At 35.3% G+C, this 19,843-nt stretch overlaps 2 protein-coding genes across 4 annotated transcripts in view; both read left to right on the forward strand.

Moving 5' to 3' along the window:
• The first annotated feature begins 297 nt into the window (after positions 1 to 297).
• Positions 298 to 18,043, forward strand: LOC107745748 (sodium-coupled neutral amino acid transporter 3-like). Of its 2 annotated transcripts, none has more exons than XM_016559700.1 (16): positions 298 to 515; positions 8,886 to 9,024; positions 9,835 to 9,904; positions 10,032 to 10,147; positions 10,371 to 10,444; positions 10,932 to 11,024; positions 11,997 to 12,078; positions 12,309 to 12,391; positions 12,912 to 12,970; positions 13,143 to 13,259; positions 13,506 to 13,585; positions 14,281 to 14,381; positions 14,612 to 14,736; positions 15,518 to 15,662; positions 16,336 to 16,433; positions 16,565 to 18,043. In XM_016559700.1, the coding sequence occupies exons 2-16, from the start codon at positions 8,966 to 8,968 to the stop codon at positions 16,667 to 16,669; spliced, it is 1,407 nt and encodes a 468-aa protein (XP_016415186.1). In that variant the 5' UTR covers positions 298 to 515; positions 8,886 to 8,965; the 3' UTR covers positions 16,670 to 18,043. The 2 variants fall into 2 exon arrangements, with proteins under 2 accessions (XP_016415186.1, XP_016415187.1); XM_016559701.1 differs by lacking the exon at positions 298 to 515 and adding an exon at positions 4,829 to 4,994.
• Positions 18,044 to 18,617: 574 nt separating this feature from the next.
• The window catches only part of LOC107745750 (wiskott-Aldrich syndrome protein-like), a 5,905-nt gene continuing 4,679 nt past the window's right edge, over positions 18,618 to 19,843 (forward strand). For both annotated transcript variants that reach the window (XR_001640629.1, XM_016559702.1), the window contains exons 1-2: positions 18,618 to 18,881; positions 19,497 to 19,637. Coding sequence is in view for 1 of the 2 variants with exons in the window: in XM_016559702.1 (XP_016415188.1) it covers positions 18,780 to 18,881; positions 19,497 to 19,637 (243 nt within the window). In the remaining variant the exon portion in view is untranslated. The remainder of the gene's footprint in view (positions 18,882 to 19,496; positions 19,638 to 19,843) is intronic.

The following is a 19,843-nucleotide window of genomic DNA, read 5'->3' on the forward strand; positions in this document are numbered from 1 at the left end:
ACCTGCATTTGACCCAGCCAAAGGGTTACACAAAAACTACCCAACACTGAAAAAAATAATTTCCAAACAGTAACTTTTCACTAACCTAAATTTATTTACCTGTCTTGTTCTGAGTTTTGTATTTTCCAGCTCAAAATATGGAGCTTCTTGTGGATTGCATTACATTCTATCAATATGCTGAATGAGAGAAAAGCAGATGTGAAAGAGTGAAAGAGCCATTGAATGGAATGCTGTTGCCTGAATTAACAGAGTGGCTTCAGTTGTACATGACATCACAAGTAATTTGAGACTGCATGGAGAAGCTCCCTCCCTTTCAGAGTTTTTCCTCCATGTGCTTCCCACCCTTGCCTTACTCCCTTCAATAGAACCACACTGTCCTTTCTCTCTTTCTCTCTTGAGCTCTACTTAAACCTTTTAACAATTGAGATAAAAAGCAACACCTCAACCAAGAAAAGCTCTCAGAGAATGCTTCACCAGCACTGCCTTTGAGAAAACATCAACAGCCATTTAAAAGGGTGAGAGAGTCTGAGTATTTTCTTTTCTGAGTATCTGTTGTATTGCTAGAGCACATGGTCTATAAAATCAAACTACTGTTGACAGGAAAGGCTTAATGGCTTAGGAGAGTTTTGTTAGCATAGTTATAGCTTTCATTATGTTCTGTAACAAGTTTTTTTTGTCATACAATTTGTTCTTTGATTGCAATTAATTGCACTTTCAGGCGGCTTTTTATGACAATTTGGGTTAGTGAGATTTATAGTTTGTTATTCCCCTCAATGACCCTACATTGTGCTGAAGAATATGGCTAAATATGACTTAAGATAATAGCGTGTGAGAGTTGCAAAGGAAAACTGTACATGACGCTATGCGGGTATCATTATATATCCGATCACAGGACTAGAATTAACTCAAGCCATATAAACGGCCAATAGCTGATTTGGACAGACTAGGGGAAATGATTGGAAGTAGAGGGCAGTATATATGTTCTTATGTCTTTTATTATATCTTGAGATGGTTTCTGTTGACTGAGAGCAGTGTGCACCCACCCAAAATATCTACAAAAAAAAAAAAACAAGTCACTCTTTCTTTGTGAGGTTGTTGTTTAGAATAGATTTTATTATTGGAATGTTTCTTTTAAGTTAAACTCCCATGACAATGTAAGAAAATCAACTTGATAGACATGTAGGTTAAATGTAAACTGTCAGCATATATCATTCAATATGTTTACATTCTCTCAGTTCTTCATATGTTCCACAAAGTCTTCTAGTTATTGTTCAGTAAAAGGTGTAATTTAAACTGTTTATAACCAAAGCATTTACTTAAGTCTTCTCAGACTAAATTGGGACTATAAAGAGCTCAAAATAAAAAGAGTACACCCAATGCATTGTGAGAAGTAGGCTAGTATATGTTAAACACATTTATTCAGTAGAAGCTTTTAAAGAGCAACTAGGTCATGTATTTGGGAACAGAGACATCAAATCTCATTGAACTTGGTAACATCAGTTTGGTTATTCACCAGGATATTTGCAATCTTTTCAAAAACTGCTATGAAGTTAAATGGGAGAGCGTAATGAGAAATGGGAGAAACGTAATGCTTTAAAAGCTGGGGGGTGTAAAATTTTTGAAAATGACGATCAGGGCAATTGTACTTATTATAAAACATAAGTATCTTGTAGCTACTGAATGGCAGTACTAAATGAAAAAATATGATATTTAAACAAAATAAGAAAAAAAAAAAATTACACATTATCATCCCATTCAAAAAGTTTACTTGTGACTTTTCAAATGACATTTTCTGACCAGTAAATGCAGAAAACCAACCAATTCCAAAAGTTTCACACTTTTTCTAGCCACTGTATATAGTGTGCGAAAAGCAGTATGTCAGGTGTATAGGTTGTCCGAATATACAGTATTCATGAAACAATAGGTGAATAATACTCGGATGTTCACTTGCTGGGACTTTGAATTTCACAGCCAGTTTACACTTTGTTATCTCAATGAAGCCATGTGAACTGTAACTTTAAGCCACTCTTTTCAAATGCAATTCAAGTGAAACTGCCACTGATAACAAGAATGTTGTTCATCATAGCTAATACTTGTTAACTCCTGAGTGCATTATTTTTGTGGTTACTCTATGTAGTATGCATCGCTCAAAGGACAATGGCAACATTGAAGATGTAATATGATGTTGTTTTTTATAATACACAACTGCATACCAAAAGAACATACTTTATCAATCATTGAGAAGTATATTCCTTGTCAAATTCAGCACATACTCTGAAAGTTTGTGATTTTGGACGCAGTAGGTTTCACTGTGCACTTTCCTTATCTGCCACTGATTGGCCAAACACTTAGTCCCACCTCATGCCATTGGTTGTGCCATTATTGCTATGTTGGGTCGGTCAGAATGCCTAACCAGAGTAATGTATTGATAGCACGTCAGTACACTTTTTTTTTTTTTTTACACTTTTCAGCCTTCAAATGGCTTATTTATAGTCTCTGCATATAAGAAAGTATTTTAACATGTTACCTTTAACTTAAATGTTGCTTAATGCTAAAACTGGATGGCCAGTATTTCTTCTGCTATTTGCTTGGAAAGTAAATTTAACCACAAAGAACAACAGTCTCAGTGTTTAATTTTGTGCGTTTGAGAGCATGACTTCATACAATATCATTTTGCTTACCAATTTTAGCTGTTGGCTTCAGGTGAAGCACTTCCTGTTGTGTTGTAATCTTTGAAGCAAATAAAGATATGTGGAAAAAAACATCACTTTCACAATATTTGCTAGCATACCACTACCACTGTTATCTGAAAAGAAATGTAGAGGAAATCATTATCAGGTGGAAAATGAAAAGGAATGTGTTCAATTTTTTGAAGGGGTGTTCAAGGCACAATGTACACACTGAAGTTGTGACCCACACAACTGATAACCCTCAAGAGGTTTCTGTAGCTTTTTTAAACGGATGTCCTGGACATATTGAATATACATGGCGAGTGCATTGTGTGGTCTACAACAATGACCAGACCTGGTCTTCTATGTTGGCTTCCACTCTTTGAGGCTTTTGGGTTTAAAAGTAATTCTGATGTGGAAAATGCATTCTGTTAGTGCTATTATTTAGAGTTCACTCAAGCCTGCGTTTTGGCACACAGATGTATACGGCCTCTGAGACGAGAGTATCATATTATCTCCTGGGAAATGCTCTGGAAATTCAAGTATGGGCAAGTACGCTACACTCTGTCTGCCATAGAAAGAGCATTTGAGCACTGTAATACACCTCTAGCCAAGGCCTTAAAATGGATAGCAATAGTGCGTTTTGTTGACATATAGGGAGAGAGTCTATAAAGATTGAGAGTGGAATGACAGGAAATGGATGGAGGCAAGTAGAAGAATGCCAGTGAAATGGGTGGAGAGATGGTTGCTCAGCTCTGATGGTGAGTGGGTGAAGATAGTATAGAGGGTGGGATCTGCTAACCTGCCAAATCTTGTCCACAAATCTTGTTGCAATGCAGGTTTAAGTGTTACAAATGTGATTTAAAGGTACATTTATCACTGTTTTAGTTCAGTGCTTCTCAGTAGGTTTTGCTTCGGATCCAGATTAGAGTGCTTACAATATAGTACTACAGTTGTCTATTACACTAAAGTAAACAAAAATGTTGAAAATATTTGAATAATGCAAATATATAAAATATGATATTAACCATAATAACATTGTAATATCTAATATTTACAGTACTATTTACAATATAATATTTACATTCAAGAATACAGTAAAAAAAAAAATATTGTGAAATATTATTACAGTTTAAACTAGCTGTTTTTTATTTGAATCTATTTGAATTGTATTTGAATTTATTTCTGTGATGGCAAAGCTACACTCTTAAAAATTAAGGTGCTTTACGATGCCATAGAAGAACCTTTTTGTCTAAATGGTTCCAGAAAGAACCTTTAACATCTGAAGAACCTTTCTGTTTCACAAAAGGTTCTTTGTGGCGAAAGAATGTTCTTCAGATTATAAAAAGAACCTTTGACTGAATGGTTCTTCATGGAACCAAAAATGGTTCTTTTATGGCATCGCTTGAAGAACCTTTTGAAGCACCTTTATTTTTAAGAGTGTACATTTTCAGCAGCATTACTCCAGTCTTTAGTGTCACATGCTCCCTCAGAAATCAGTCAAGCTGATTTGGTGCTCAAGGAACATTTCTTATTATTATCAATGTTGAAACCAGTTTCTTTGAAAAGAAAAAAACTATTAATCAAAGAACAGCATTTATTTGAAATAGATTTTTACATTTTATTATGAACCACATGTGCTAAATAAAATCCAAAATTGTTACGATTTTTAGTCTCTAAATATCTCTTAAATGTTAATAACCAGCAATTCACTGCACAAAGCAATTTTATTTTTATTGCTAATGAAGCAATATTTTCTTTTATCTCACGTAGTTCTTTTACCATGGTTTTCGTAGATGATGGCATGTCACACAAACTGTCTACCTGTCATGTGCCTAATTTGGTTATCTTTGTAAGAGACAGATGAACTTGCACTGAAATACTGCTGATTGGATGAGTCAGGTTCAAGCTGATAAGCTTATGTGTGTGTGATTATATGTTCAAATGCATTTCGCATTGTTTTCCCTGCAGTCAGAAAGTTGAGTTTCACTACATGAATGTTAACAGTCTTGAGAATCTCTTAAGTTTAATTCAGCAACAGCGAGTAAAGGGTTAAAAGTTATTGGATGTCTCAGCACACCTCCCCCTCCCCCACCTCTTTCTCTGTCTTTTTTTTCCTCCCAGCCCCTCAATAATGTCTCTGCTACCCACCCTGCATGTTTTAACTTAGTGCTAAGAAGTTTAAACAAATAACTCAATGACTCCCTGAGAGTGAAGCGGAAAGGTTGCCTGGGCCAAGTAACATTTAGCATCTAAAAATCAGATCAAGAGAACGTGGGATTACAAACAAGTCATCTAGTGCTGCATGGAGAAAAGCTGCTCCAGGTAACAGCCAGTCTGGTCACACTAGTATTTCACACTTGAACAGGCAGTTATTGGGAGTGGTATTGGGTACTAGGTGGTCTTGTCACGGAGAGGTTAAAATCTCTTTCTCCTCTTGCATGTAGGCAAGCTTCCTTCAGGGTGAAATTCTTGGCATAAACGCGAGTGTGACATTTTGTAGCTGACAAATGTAATTTATATGGGATTTTTCCATGAAAAGGTTTTTGGTGTTCATTTAGTAAGAATTTGCTCTGTAGAAATATGCTATAGTTGGAATCAGTTCCATGTCTGAAATAACACTTTAAAACCATTTATTAATCTTCATTAATGTTAATTTCTACATAGGCTTTACTAATATATAACATTACCACAATATATGCTGTAAGAAGTGTTGTTTTTATTTTTAGTTTCTAATGCATTAACTAATGTCAACTAATTGAACCTTAAAGTGTTGTTTTATAGCTATATAAATTCTCAGAAGGCCATCAATACTGTAAATTGAATACTTCATATACACAAAATTATTTTAGTGTTATTTTTATGCGATTATAGTATTCATTAAAAGCTTTTAAACTTTCAGTTTTCATTTTAATTTTAGTTTGTGTAATTTAGTTTTTTGCTTTTGACAGTTAATTAGTTTTTTAATATTTCTATTTAGCTCTAATTTTCATTTAAGGTTTTTTAAGTTTAAGTTTTTCATCTATAGTTATATTTTATTTGATTTCAGTTATTTTTTCAATGAATGAAAATGGTTTTTGATAGATTTAGGTAACAATAAAAACTGATATGATGCACTATAATTAGGCAAGAATCAATTTAATTATTGTTGAATTGTGCTCATGTGCCCACAGGCATACATACGCTTTACAGATTGCGCAATTCTGTACTCCAGTCTGCAGATACTTATAACAGCCTGATGGGTCAGACACTTTAATGACTTTTACCATATAGTGTGGAATTTTGCCAGACCACAGTACAAAAGGTCAGCATCTCGGTCTGGCAGCTGAATGCTACATTTTGAAAACGATATAATGACAAGATGAGGCTGATAAGAGTCACAAACTATTGGAAGATTTGTGTTGCTTTTATATCCTCCAGATGTGTATGTTAATTGTGTTGGCAAAATTTGTTTTTAGAATTATAATTTATTAGTATTTAATTTTGTCACACACACCTCATAAATGATGTAAAATCATATTTAGCTTTTCTAAATATGCACTGCATTTTAAGGCACACTAATAATATTCCCTATAAAGTCTCATTCAGTTTCATATAGCGTATTATATTTTTAAACTTCAGCACTTTTCATTTCATTAACTTGCTTCTATTACAAGACTGTATGTGTTTGAGGAAAGACCAAAGCGTGAATCACCATGTGCTGGCAGTATGTTATTATTACAACAAATCTTATCAAGTTTTTGGGTGTACAAGGTTGCGCTCAGAAAGCAGTTCGAGAACTACAGCTGTCAGGAGCTGCTGGAAAGTTTCCAAACCTCCGAAGCCTGAGCCACGTATTCAGACTTGTGGCTGAATGTGACTGTGAATTTCATATCCAACAGTAATTCACCTTGTTGCTTCTTCCCACAGCATTTCACAGGGTCTTATAAACACGCTGATCCCATATTTGTTTACATTTTTCTGATAGATTCGCCCCAGGCATTGGAGAGGGATTTTTTTCCATTTACACTTTCTTACGTGTTCGAGACACTGTGAGATAATTCGCATACATGTGTCAAGAAACAGTCTCAGTATAACTGTTTGAGTCACATATATACTGTTATGTTTGTTAGCATGTGACCATCCCACCAAATGGAATAGATCCCACTGTTTTCAACATCTGAACCACCAGTAGTTTGCAAACCACTACTGAGTTAATACATAACATACTAGTGTTCTGACTGATGTCAGTCATAATGATGGAGGGCAGATGTGCTTTTCATTCAATACTGTGCACACTATAACCACCACACACCCCCATATCTCCACCCAGGGTTCTTATTTAAGAACTAAAACTAAACTAAACTAAAACTAAAACCACAAAAAGCAACATTTTTTATTTTGATTCAGTTTAACTTGATGAAAACTTGACTAACTTAACTTAAAAAAAAAAAACACTAGTATAGTAATATACCTAACACTGACCCCCACTCTTTGTAAAAGCTAAAACACAGAATGTCAAAGGTAGCGTCTTTCAAGAAGCAGTTTCGGCCACTCTTGTCAGTCAGTAAAGATTAGATGTGTGTCCCCTGTGGGGATGAGTGTTGTAGCAACACAAAAACAAGTATACTACTAAATCCTCCAGAGTTTCAGTCACTATTATGGTGTACACAATGGTTTTAGAGTTACGTAATGACTAAACGGAGCACAAAAGTTTTTTAAGTCAAACATTAGGATACAGTTCCAAAGCTCTTCGTTCATCAATGAATTCACACACATAGAGAATGGCATGCAGCACCAGAATTACAATTTGCCTAGAAGCAATGGACTACTATGGTGTTTGACATGTCTGTCAAATCAGTACTTTAAAAATGTGCTTTCTCAGAAGCTGTTTTTTTATAAATGTTCATTTACACAGTTGAAGGCAAGAATCCAAAATAAACCCAGAATTACAGATTTCTGGTGTATTTTTAAGCTCTTTCCCCCCTTGAAACATGGCCTTTAGAGCCAATCACAATAGAGGTGGTGGGAAACAGACACATGGACCTCATGTTTCCTGGACATTCAGCTACATCTTGACAGCTCTCACGGTTTTCTCATCGCATAACTTTTAGGATGATTATGAAAAAGAGGCTAAATAGAAAGTTATATGAAGACAGGGTCAAAGAGCGCATTTAACAGTCTTCAGGTATCTGAGTTAAGGCTGCTCAAAAGTAGCTCTGTGATTGTCATTGCAAAGATTGTGTAACATCGTCTAGTATAGACATACTAAAATATCTGTACGACCAGCAAAGAGACACTTTGATTGTGCTTTGATTCTTTGTAAATGATGCAGCATTCATGTATCCTGTGTTGTTGACATGATAGAGTACATTCACTACTGTTTAATAGGTTGGGGTAATTACGATTTTTTTTTTTTTTTTTAGAAATCAGTATTTTTTTTTAGCAAGGATATGACTAATTACGATTTTTTTTTTTTTTTAGAAATCAGTATTTTTATTTAGCAAGGATAAATCAAATGAATTCTAAGTGACAGTAAAGAAAATAGTTATATTTCAAATAAATGCTGTTTATTTGCACTTTAAATCCATAAAATAATCATGAAAAAACATATCATGGTTTCCTCAAAAATATTAAGCAGCACAGCTGTTTTCAACAGTTTCCACTGATAATAAGAAATGTTTCTTGAGCACCAGATCAACATATTAGAATGATTTCTGAAGGATCATGTGGCAGTCAAGACTGGAGTAATAGCTGCTGAAAATTCAGCTTTGCCACCACAGGAATAAAGTACATTCTAATGTATTAAACTAAAACATAGGTATTTTAAATTGTAATAGCATTTCACAATATTACTGTTTTTAATGTATTTTGATCAAATAAATGCAGCCTTGGTGAGCACAAGAGACATCTTTCAAACACATTATAAAATCTTACCGACCCCAAATGTTTGAACGGTAGTGTATTTTAAAATTTGGAATTCATAATTTTTACATTTATTTTATAATTTCATAGTTAGAATTTCTTTCTTCCATATTGATCAATTCATATTTAAAACATTAATGTCATAACATTATTAATGCAATTGTAATTCCTATGCAAATGCATTTATGCTGCCTCTGTGCAGTTAATCAGTGTAAATACTGTACTGTATGCTGCTTCAGATGCATAACTAAATGACCTACTTTTTGTAGGATTTTAGTCTAATGCTTTCATTGTGTCATTTTTTTCTTGCAGATATACTTCAGAGAAAACCCTTCACTCCACACCTCACAACTTTCACTGCTAAAAAGAGAAAAAGAAAGAAAAAATACATCATGGAACTTCAGAAACTAACAAACGGTCACCACCAAGACTTTCAACATCTTGAAGAAGGGTACGTGTCATTCATTAGTAGTGATTTTGCATTAAAAACAGAATTGCGAATGCGCTTTCTGTGTCACTAAATCTGTCACTACATACAGTATCTATTTTCTATTGCCCTGCAGATTCATGTTAAAAGCAAAGCAAACACACTAGTCAGTTGCTTCGCTGTCTGCTTCTCTAGAACAACGCCACAGTCATAAGCAGAGCTAAATGTATTTTAAGTGAATATTTGGGTGAACGTAAAATGAACCTAAAAGGAAAATGTGAGCATTGCCATTGCAACATCAAAATTTTTTTTTTTCCAGGGAGTGAGAAATTTAGCATCATACCACAGCATAGCCTTCACCTCACTAGAACACAGAAATAACATTGGACTTATGGTCACATTAATGCATTCCATACAGGTTGAACAAATCAGCGTTAATTGTTCAACAACAATATATTAAGTGATATCATCCGTGACACATTTTATTACATATAAACACCATGATAAACTGGGCCTGGGTTTAAATTTCAGGCACATCACTTTGTATGTTTTTTAATGGGCATCTTGTTGGGCAAAAGGGTTACCTTTCACATAAAATTTGCTTCAATTAATTTTGTGAACCTCTGAACCCCCTGATTTACTGTTTACTGCCTACAAAATGAATGTCAGGGGACAATAAATGTAAAGAGTAAATGAAAAAGATCCACACGGTTAACTATTAGTGAACATGCAGGCCTTTACCTTACACATCAGACTTTTAAACTTTGTAGCATCATAATTAATGACCTGCTAATTGCTGTATTCATAGAGTGTGACATTTGTCTATTGTTTTAGAGAGTCACCTGAACGAGAGGAGTTTTTACCACACAAGAGTGATGGAGGAAAACCCACTCAGTTTACAGATGTGAGTGCAGAAATCAAGCTCATATTAATAAAGCAGCCGATTTTCACCAGTCTATAATGAATCTGTGGTTGTTATTTCCCCCCCACTCCTTCCCTTTTATTGTCTCTGTGTCTGTTGTTTCTGCTAGTTTGAAGGAAAGACGTCATTTGGAATGTCTGTCTTCAACCTCAGCAATGCCATCATGGGCAGTGGGATTTTGGGCCTGTCTTATGCCATGGCCAACACTGGTATCATCCTCTTTCTGTAAGTATCCCAGAATGCACCTCAGGTCCCTTAGTTTCACAACTAGGCACAATGTAAGTGCCCTTTCATGGCATTTCTAACCATTTGAATGATCCATATTTTGAAAAATGAAGACAACTTAGCATTTTAGTGCATATTTTCAGCATTTACATAAGGCAAATCATAATTTATGTTCTTGCCTCATGTGTTCTTCTGTTTTGTGTTTTCTGCTGGCTTTTAACAGGGTCTTACTGACCTCCATTGCTGTCTTGTCATTATACTCTGTCCATCTTCTGCTGAGGAGTGCAGGGGTTGTTGGTATGGCGATTCAAGAGATTTGGTTTTCATTTTAACATTATTTAAAATGTTTGTGTTATAAAAATAAAAGAGACTTTTAATATTGCTTGTTTTTGTACAGTGGAGTTAAATGCATATTTTACATGATTTTTCAATTAAATACAGTATTTGTTTAATTAAAAATCATTATTGTCTATAGCAATTTGAGTGAAAAGTTGAATTGAGAATAAATAATAAATAATATAATAACAAAAATACATATTATATAAAAATATATACATTTCAGAATGTCTTAATTGTTGTCACCCTTTTGATTTAATGACAATGATGAAGACATAACTGAATGTAAACTTTTAACTAAACTTTTAAACTTCACTCTAAAGCTTTTTGATTATTTCCAGGTACATTTAGATTTTGTGGTGTCAGACTTTCGAGCCCCACCGTAAAGATTGAAGTTAGTTCATTAGACTGACTCACTAATCACTAAGCTGTAATATTGTCTGCACAGGTATTCGCGCTTATGAACAACTGGGTAAACGAGCATTTGGACACCCGGGAAAAATACTGGCAGCTGTTGTCATAACAATGCACAACATTGGTGGTAAGTTGGAGTTTTGGGTCAGTTCTAATCTTATTTCCAAACTACCTTTGTTCTGTATCTTTTTGCTGACTCTTTCATTGAAGACTGTAACACTGATTATTATCCTCCATTAGATTGAAATAATATCCCTATAATTTGGTCTGTTAGTAGGACATGAAAATGTACAGTGCCTTGCGAAAGTATTCATTTTTTTAATTTTTTTTCATGTTTTGTTACATTGCTGCCTTATGTTAAACTGCTTTAAATTACTTTTTTTCCACATCAATCAACACTCACACCATACTGACAAAGCAAAAACAGAATTGTCACAACTTCGTAAATGTATTAAAAATAAAAAAACTGAAATAAGTACATTGTACAAGTATTCATATTCTTAACTAAATATTTAGCTGAAGCACCTTTACAGTTTAAAGTCTTTTTTGTTTGATGCGACAAGCTTTTCTCATCAGCATTTGGCAATTATCTGCCATCCTTCTCCTCACGCATTAAGGCTGTCTCAATATTTTGGTGCATTAAGCTTTTCTTCTACTCTGATGAGTCCCTCAGTCCCTGCCACTGAAAAACAGCCCCACAGCATGAGGCTGCTACCAGCACACTTTACTTTTGGGATGGTACTCTGCAGGTGCTGAGCAGAGCTGGTTTCCTTCAAACATGATGCTTGGAATTGAGGTTCATCAGACCAATGGAGTGTAGATTGATATGGAAAAAAAGTAATTTAAAGCAGTTTAACATAAGGCAGCAACATAACAAAATGTGAAAAAAATGATTGGGTATGAATACTTTTGCAAGGCACTGTATATTTATAAAGGCTTTTAAATGATTATAAAGCCTTTAAAAATACAGTGGTTTAGTAGCAGGCCCTGAGTCTCATGAGTTATGATGTACGTGCATATGTTAGCAGCACATCTGCCATTTAGAGGGGGGTCGGTACGACCAAACTGTGTCTGAGGTATCCGTCTCTCTTTCTTTCAGCTATGTCTAGCTACCTCTTCATTGTGAAGTATGAATTACCTCTGGTTATTCAGGCATTCCTTGGCCTTCAGCACAGCAGTGGGTGAGAAAACAATCATCTGCTTATCCCCGTGTTCTCCTAATGAGTCTAATTTAATCTAGCCAAGAATTAGATAACATTTTTGGGGTCATCCAAGGTAACTGGAACATTCCAACCTCATGAGCATTCCAAATCTTCCAACTGTTGTTGAAATACATAAACATTTGCTACGTTCCTTGCAGAATGTGAGTTGGCAGATTTTTCACCTTAACTTATTCTCTCTTTTTTTGAAGTGAATGGTTCCTGAATGGCAACTATCTGATCATCATTGTGTCTGTTTTCATCATCTTGCCCCTTGCCCTGATGAGACAACTTGGTAAGCCATTCTGCTCTGTGTTTGTTGTGAATCCATCCTTTTCTCATCTTTTCTATTTACTTGTCACATTGCCAGTGTTCATAATATTGTCCTCTCACAATCTACTTTGCTCATATACACATTTAAAATGATCCATTGCTTTTTCTGTAGAATCCTGAAGCAGAATCCAGACTGATTTTATGATGTTCTAACGATCATTTTGTGGCAGGTTTTTGAATAATTTGAATTTTTCTGATTTTTAAATCTACTGATCTGTTGTAGATGTGGTAAATGATTTCTGTTGAAAGCACTAAATTAATACCCTAAACAAATTGAAACAACCACAGTGAACTTGTGACAGAATCAAGTAAAACAAAGTAAAACTGATTTGTATAGCGCTGTTTTTTTTTCCACAGCAGCCTTACAGAAATATATGATCCTAATGATTATATCTTATTGTATCTTCATGCCTTATAGTCCTATATTAGCAGAACAGAGCTGGGAGATAATATTTTGTGGAATATTGTGTTTTTTGTTGCAGGATACCTGGGTTATACCAGTGGCTTCTCTCTGACGTGTATGGTTTTCTTCCTGATCTCAGTAAGTTCACTTAATGCTGTGGACTGTGTGTGGGCTTTTTGTGAAAAGATCAAAAGATCACTCTTATAAACTCTTTGATACTCTTCAATATTTCTGGCTCTTTCTCCTTGTCTTGTTTTTGGCTTTCGTCCTCTCCTGTTTGTCTTTTTAACTCCATGTTTGTGTTCCCTAGGTCATCTATAAGAAGTTCAACATCCCTTGTCCTTTTGATGGTTTCACCAACCACACTGCTGAAAACATATCTATTGATGGTGAATGTGAAGCCAAATACTTCACTATCAACCAGCAGGTCAGGAACTGTCTTTATTATTGCAAGAATCTATTCAGGAAGTTCATTTCTAAGTATTGTTTAACTTTTTATGACCTCCAGCTCAGGTCAGACAAGCTATTGTCATTATAGCTCGAAACAGACAGGAAATGTTTAGTACGTAGATGGAAATAAAGTTACCAAACAACTACTAATTTCAGTATGATGACACAAATGTGAGATCAGATATGCCCTTGAGTAATTTCGGTTACTCTGGTCGTTTTTCAGACAGCATACACGGTTCCCATCTTGGCCTTCGCTTTTGTATGCCACCCTGAGGTGCTGCCGATTTACACCGAGCTGCGCAAGTACGTTCAGAAAACACACGCTCTCTATGAAAATATTCATGACCACAAATAATAATGGTGGTCACTGTTTGAAAACATAAAAGTTTTTATGTCTCTATATCAATTATACTCTACCGTTCAAAAGTTTGCGGTCTGAAAGTTTTTTTTCTTTTTTAAAGAAAATAATATTTTTATTCAGGGATGCAATAAATTGATCGAAAGTGACAGTAAAGAAATGTATAATGCAACAAAAGATTTATATTGCAAACAAATTCTGCTCTTTTGAACTTAATATTCATTATAGAATCCTGAAAAAAGTATCATGGTTTCCACAAAAATATTAGGCAGCACAACTGTATTTAATATTGATAATAATAAGAAATGTTTATCGAGCACAAATCAGCATATTAGAATGATTTCTGAAGGATCATGTGACAAATATATTAAAATAGAAAACAATTATTTTAAGTTGTAATACTATTTCACAATATTTCTGTTTTCACTGTATTTTGTGTTTTATTTTGATCAAATAAATCCAGCCTTTTTGAGCATAAAAAACTTCTTTTAAAAACATTTAAAAAATATTGCCGGCCCCAAACTTTTAAATGGTATTAAGACATTGGGTGTTTAAAAGGAAGAGTCTCTATTTTTTTGTTGCAAAAGGGAGACATGAGTCAAAAATAAATATTTTATGATTGTTGTTTTGACACTTCTAGTCCCACAAAGAGACGCATGCAGGCCATTGCCAACGTGTCCATCCTGGGGATGTTTGTCATGTACCTGCTCACTGCCATCTTTGGCTACCTCACCTTTTATTGTAAGCACTCTGGATTTTAAATGAAAAATTATGTCTAATGCTGCAAGTGAGGAATCACCGATACTGTCTGGTTACATGCTAGACTCTTTTTTTTCTCTGCCATCGTTCCATAGTTTCTCTGCTATAGTTGTTTCAAAATAATCAAGAACCTGTATCTGTTTACTTGTGTGTGTAATTTAAGCACGGCCTGGAAATAACAGTTAATCTCAATATATATGAATCTCTCTCAGTAAACACAGAGGCAGAACTTCTACACACCTACAGCAAGGTGGATCCTCTGGACACGCTCATCCTGTGTGTGCGTCTGGCTGTGCTGGTGGCCGTGACTCTGACTGTTCCTGTTGTGCTCTTCCCGGTAATGAGACTCTTCAGTGACAGAGTTTTATAGTGACATCCGACAAGCTTAGCTTGTTTTATACTTCTGAAAAGACAAAACTATGTTTTAACATAATGTTAAAATGTAAAGGGATACTCCACACAAAAATGAAAATGTTTTACTCGCACTTATGCTGTCCCAGATGACTGTCTTTCTTCAGATAAACACAAAGAAAAAAAAGACAATTTTGTGAGTGCACATGTTGCGTGTGTATGGGAAACCTTAAAAGTTGATGCTTCAAAAACCACACAAATTAAACATGATGGTAATCCATATGACCCAAGTTGATAAATCAGTGTCTTCTGAAGTGAAAGAATAGGAATGTGTGAGACAAATACTAATATTTTCAACTTTTTGGACTATAATCCAGCACTTTCAGCCAACTATCATATACTTGGTTCATGAGCTTGGTAAAGCGCTACATCAGCACTTTCACACAACGTGCTTAAATCACAATGTGGTCATGCTTACGTCAATCGTGAACTCATGAACCCGTGTAAGACAGTTGGCTGGAAACAATGGTTTACAGTTTAAAAAGTTTCAAATATTATTATTCAACTGGGGTGCAAAATATAGTGTCAACTTTGGAGGTCCCATTCACAGAATGAAAGACATATACATCTGGGATGGCATGAGGGTGAGTAAATGATGAAAGAATTTTCATTTTTGGCTGGAGTGTCTCTTTAATGTTGAAAGATTCAGTAAACAATTTTTGAATGTTTAAATTGTTTCAATTTCTGTTGTCGTATTGTATTTTCAGATTCGAAGAGCCCTTCTTCAACTTCTGTTCCCCGATAAGCCCTTTCACTGGTTGCGTCACATCTCTATTGCATTGTGTCTCCTTTTCATTGCCAATCTGCTCGTCATTTTTGTGCCCAACATTCGTGACATTTTTGGCATCATTGGTGAGTAAATAATGAAAATTGTAGACATGCACCTGAAGAAAATACCAGTGCTTGCAATGTAGCAAACAAACATTACTGTAGTTTTAGTTTAGTTGCAAGATAATCTAATAAGCATAAAAATACTTGGGTAAAACGATACATTTGTAATTCTGATAAACAATTTTTATTGATACCTTTCATTATCTAAAAGATTTATGTTCATTTAAAATATTTCTCCCTTTGCTTATTTGCATGAAGTTAAGCTCTGTTCATTGGCGTTTATAAATGGTTAGATATACTGTATGCTAGGAAAACAAGACCAATCACAAATCAGCATGCAGATATTACAATGATATAATCACTGGTGCATTTTGAATGCTGGGGAGTCTATCAATATATGTCAAAATGTGCGGTCACATTTACTGTTTACTGTAAATTTTCATGGTCGAAATCCAGTCATTTCAATAGGAATCTTCACAATTTGGAATTCTGTGTAAGGGAAGGTTTTCTACACAAATTTCACAACAGGTTCAGAGCGGTCACACAAATTTGCTGGTTCATAGATCTCTTTGACCACTGACACTATTGACAGTTAGCAAATGGACCTTTTTTGCCCAAATTTTGCTATAATGTGACCACACCTTCAGCTTAAATATCTTGTAGAAGTGTCATTTATTTTTTGTTCATTTCATAGGTGCAACCTCTGCTCCGAGCTTGATCTTCATTCTCCCAGGTCTTTTTTACATCCGTATCGTTTCCACCGAACCAATGAAATCAAGACCGAAAATTCAGGCATATCTCAAACTTTCTCTAAATTTTGAATCGATATAAGTTTCAAATAAATCAAGAGAATGTGATTCTATTATGGTTACCTGATAGTCAGATATTTGTAGTCATCAAAAGCTCCTGCTCTTGTGTTTCAGGCTGCCTGCTTCACTGCTCTGGGCTTCATCTTTATGAGCATGAGCTTGACGTTCATCACACTGGATTGGGTCTATGGAGAGAATCGAAGTGGAGGAGGTCACTGATCTTCAACCACAATACTGTAAGGGTCCAAAAAGCCTTCTTAGAGGAACATCACCACCCCTCTCCTAAACTTGAGAGAAACCAAAACATCACTTAGGCTGGACCCAACTCACCTCAGATCTGTTTTCCCACTAAGGAAAGGACTGATGTCCTGCCATCTGTAAAATTAAAATGGATAAAAATCCTATGTTTCATGGTGGAAGATTTCTGGGGGACACAGAAATGTCATGCCATTTTGAGGCTGTTTCTACAAACAGGCTTCGCAACGATAAATGATGCTTGTGTTGGAGATGGAATCCGCTAAATAGCTTTAAAATAATGCTAAAGATACAGCAGAATCCAAAATAAATAACTGAAGAGGTTTGTTTTGTCTGATGGAGACCAGGAAACAATCAAGTTGATCACATATCAACTGTTCTGTTGTCCCCATCAAATGAAAGCCATGTTCCCAGAGTGCAATACTAGGGAAATTGAAACATATTTTCCTACTTCAATTTGTTCGTTAAAAAATGTTGCTTATGATAAGAAAATTCAACATCATCTTAGAACGGCTGCAGACCTGAACTGAATCTGTCAGCTTCTGTTATATCTGAGAATGAAATAGCTGAATTTGAGAAAATGACCGGAAGAAAATGAATTTCAGTTGAGATGAAAATTGGTCCTGAAATATTATGTGCTATAATATGCACTACAATTGAAAACAGACAATCAGATTTACACCGTTTCACGTTTTTTTTTTCTACTGGATATCATATATTATGTCAAACATATGTGAGGTACGTACAGTAGCAGTATTTTGTGGTGCAGTGGGGTGGAATGCCATCTATCGTGAATAACTATGGTTAAGGTGCTTAATTACATTGCTGTGATGTATCTAATGATGCAAACAAGGCCTAACCTGTGAATTCAGTCATTCATGCCATAATCCCATTGATCTGTCTTAATCTAACAACAGGATAATGTGTCATAAATTGTCCAACCCATTTTTCCAAGGAATTTATGAAAAAGTAATTGTATAGGGCTGACAAATTTGTAAGTGGAAACAGAACTTTAAGACCTCACTGCATATTAAATTGTTACTCATGCAAAACAAATGCCTGCCCAAAACCTTTAAACAACAAAAGGAACAATGTCCCCTGTAGACTGAGACAATGCTTGAAAGTGAAAGATGAGCACACCTACTCACAGGATCAGAATATTACTAATACCATTAAAGGATGGCAATCCCCCTCCTCTTCAAGTTCCTACTGTCCTGCAGTGCCTATTTATTCTGTTTTAAGGGAAAATAAATACATTGTTTCAATGACTCTGTGTTTGTTATTTCATTAGAAAACAGGTGCCAAAATTGTATGAGGTTAAAGACTGACAGTTCCAATGTGAAACACAAATGCACCAAAGAGAGTTGGCATTTGAACAAGTGCCTTTTTCTACTGCTTTTACATTTGTTTGTTGGTTTCTGAACTGGCCTTTGACTTTGTCATACTTGCCATTTTCAATAAAGATTGTGTGGTCAGTATTAAAAAGTGCAATATGTATGCATTTATTTTTTGTGTACCCCTGAGAAGACCAACTGTATGCATAATGTCTATACTTATTGAATCCCTTATGACATATGAAAGCACTCTATCAGTATCGACTTCTTATTGTTCATTCCTTTACTTTCCTATTATCTCATTATCTTTAACATGTAAAAATGTTTTAAATAACTTTTAAATAATGAGGCAATTATAATATAATAATAAAAATATAACATGAATACATTAAATATTCAACGAGTTACTGTTAAATTACTGTGGTAATATATATATATATATATATATATATATTCTTTAAATAGTAAAGGAGGATGTACAAGGCGTTCCTCCTTTCTTTACGTAAGCGAAGGAACACGTGCCTGTCCATGACATTCTGAGAGCAGATCTGCGAAGTGGTTTTGTTCTTCCTGTTCTCTTTTGCTGTGCTGCATTTACATCAGATTACAGAACACGGAAGCAACAGTTCCTTCGAACCATTTGCCTTTTCTAAAAAGGCTTCACAGGTAGGTACTGTGGGCCAAGCAGGGGCCCCAGGTGTGGAGTCCCAAGATCTGAGTGTCCATTTCATCAAGAAGAGATGAGCAAAGGAAAAGTCAAGGGGCAGGAGAACGTGCACAGTTCTCTTCTCAGCAGCCAGGAGAATGAACGCCTGCTAGAGCTGCTGGGAAGGAGATGCATGGTGAGTGAAGTCACTTTGATTAGAAGGCCAATCATAGATGGGCATTCTGTCCCAGAGAGGATGTTTTGTGGATATACAGTAAATCAAGCAGGTATAAAAGAGAAACTCCTGAAAGGAGAGACATAGTGCAGAGGTCACAGATGAGATTGGAGCTGTTACTGTTGATGTCAGTTAAAGGTCAAAGTAAAACACTTTTTCTTTGTTTTCTTTTTCTGTCTTTTTTTTTTTTTTTGAAAGAAGATGTTTTTCTAAGTCCGTCTGTGTGCAAAATGAAAAAGTTGAAAAGATTGCATACACAACTCGTCTGTGACAATCTGTGACAGAATATGCTATACAAGCCAAAGTATTTAATCCAATGTTCCACCTAGGAAAACTTAATAAAACAGTATTTTTTTCAGAATATACATTTCACAACATTGTTAAACTGTCGGCAGTGATGACTGATGTGTGTAACGGCAAAGTTTAACAGGAGAGCGACAGGAAATGCTGTTTGAGGCCACTTCCTGTTGTTGTAGAGGATGCTAATGTCTTTGCTTTAGCTTTCATTGTAATACTTCACTGATTAGTCTTTTATTAATGCACTTTTATGTCAGTTTATTGTGTTTGTGTGTGCAGACCATGGCCACAGCGGTTGTTCAGTTGTACATGGCTCTTCCTCACAGTCCGACCCAATGGAGTCTCCAACATACAGGAGTTGTGTGTTTCGTTAAGGACAATCTTAAACGTTCATATTACATCCGTCTCTATGACATAAAGGTCAGAAATTCAGATTCTAATCTGCAGTGTAAAAAAAACCTTAAAGGGGTCATATGATGCGATTTAAATTTTTCCTTTCTCTTTGGAGTGTTACAAGCTCTTGGTGCATAAAGAAGATCTGTAAAGTTGCAAAGACTAAAGTCTCAAATCCAAAGAGATATTCTTTATAAAAGTTAAGCGTCAACCATGCCTACCTAAAACAGCTC

This window comes from Sinocyclocheilus rhinocerous, unplaced genomic scaffold, assembly GCF_001515625.1.
Source record: "Sinocyclocheilus rhinocerous isolate Xijiao unplaced genomic scaffold, SAMN03320098_v1.1 scaffold558, whole genome shotgun sequence".
Classification (NCBI taxonomy): domain Eukaryota; kingdom Metazoa; phylum Chordata; class Actinopteri; order Cypriniformes; family Cyprinidae; genus Sinocyclocheilus; species Sinocyclocheilus rhinocerous.

Coding starts and splice junctions, on each gene's coding strand:
- LOC107745748 (XM_016559700.1), top strand. CDS start 8,966: ATGGAACTTCAGAAACTAACAAACGGTCACCACCAAGACTTTCAACAT. Junction 9,905..10,031: donor AACCCACTCAGTTTACAGAT/GTGAGTGCAGAA, acceptor TGTTTCTGCTAG/TTTGAAGGAAAGACGTCATT. Junction 12,971..13,142: donor TGGTTTTCTTCCTGATCTCA/GTAAGTTCACTT, acceptor TGTGTTCCCTAG/GTCATCTATAAGAAGTTCAA.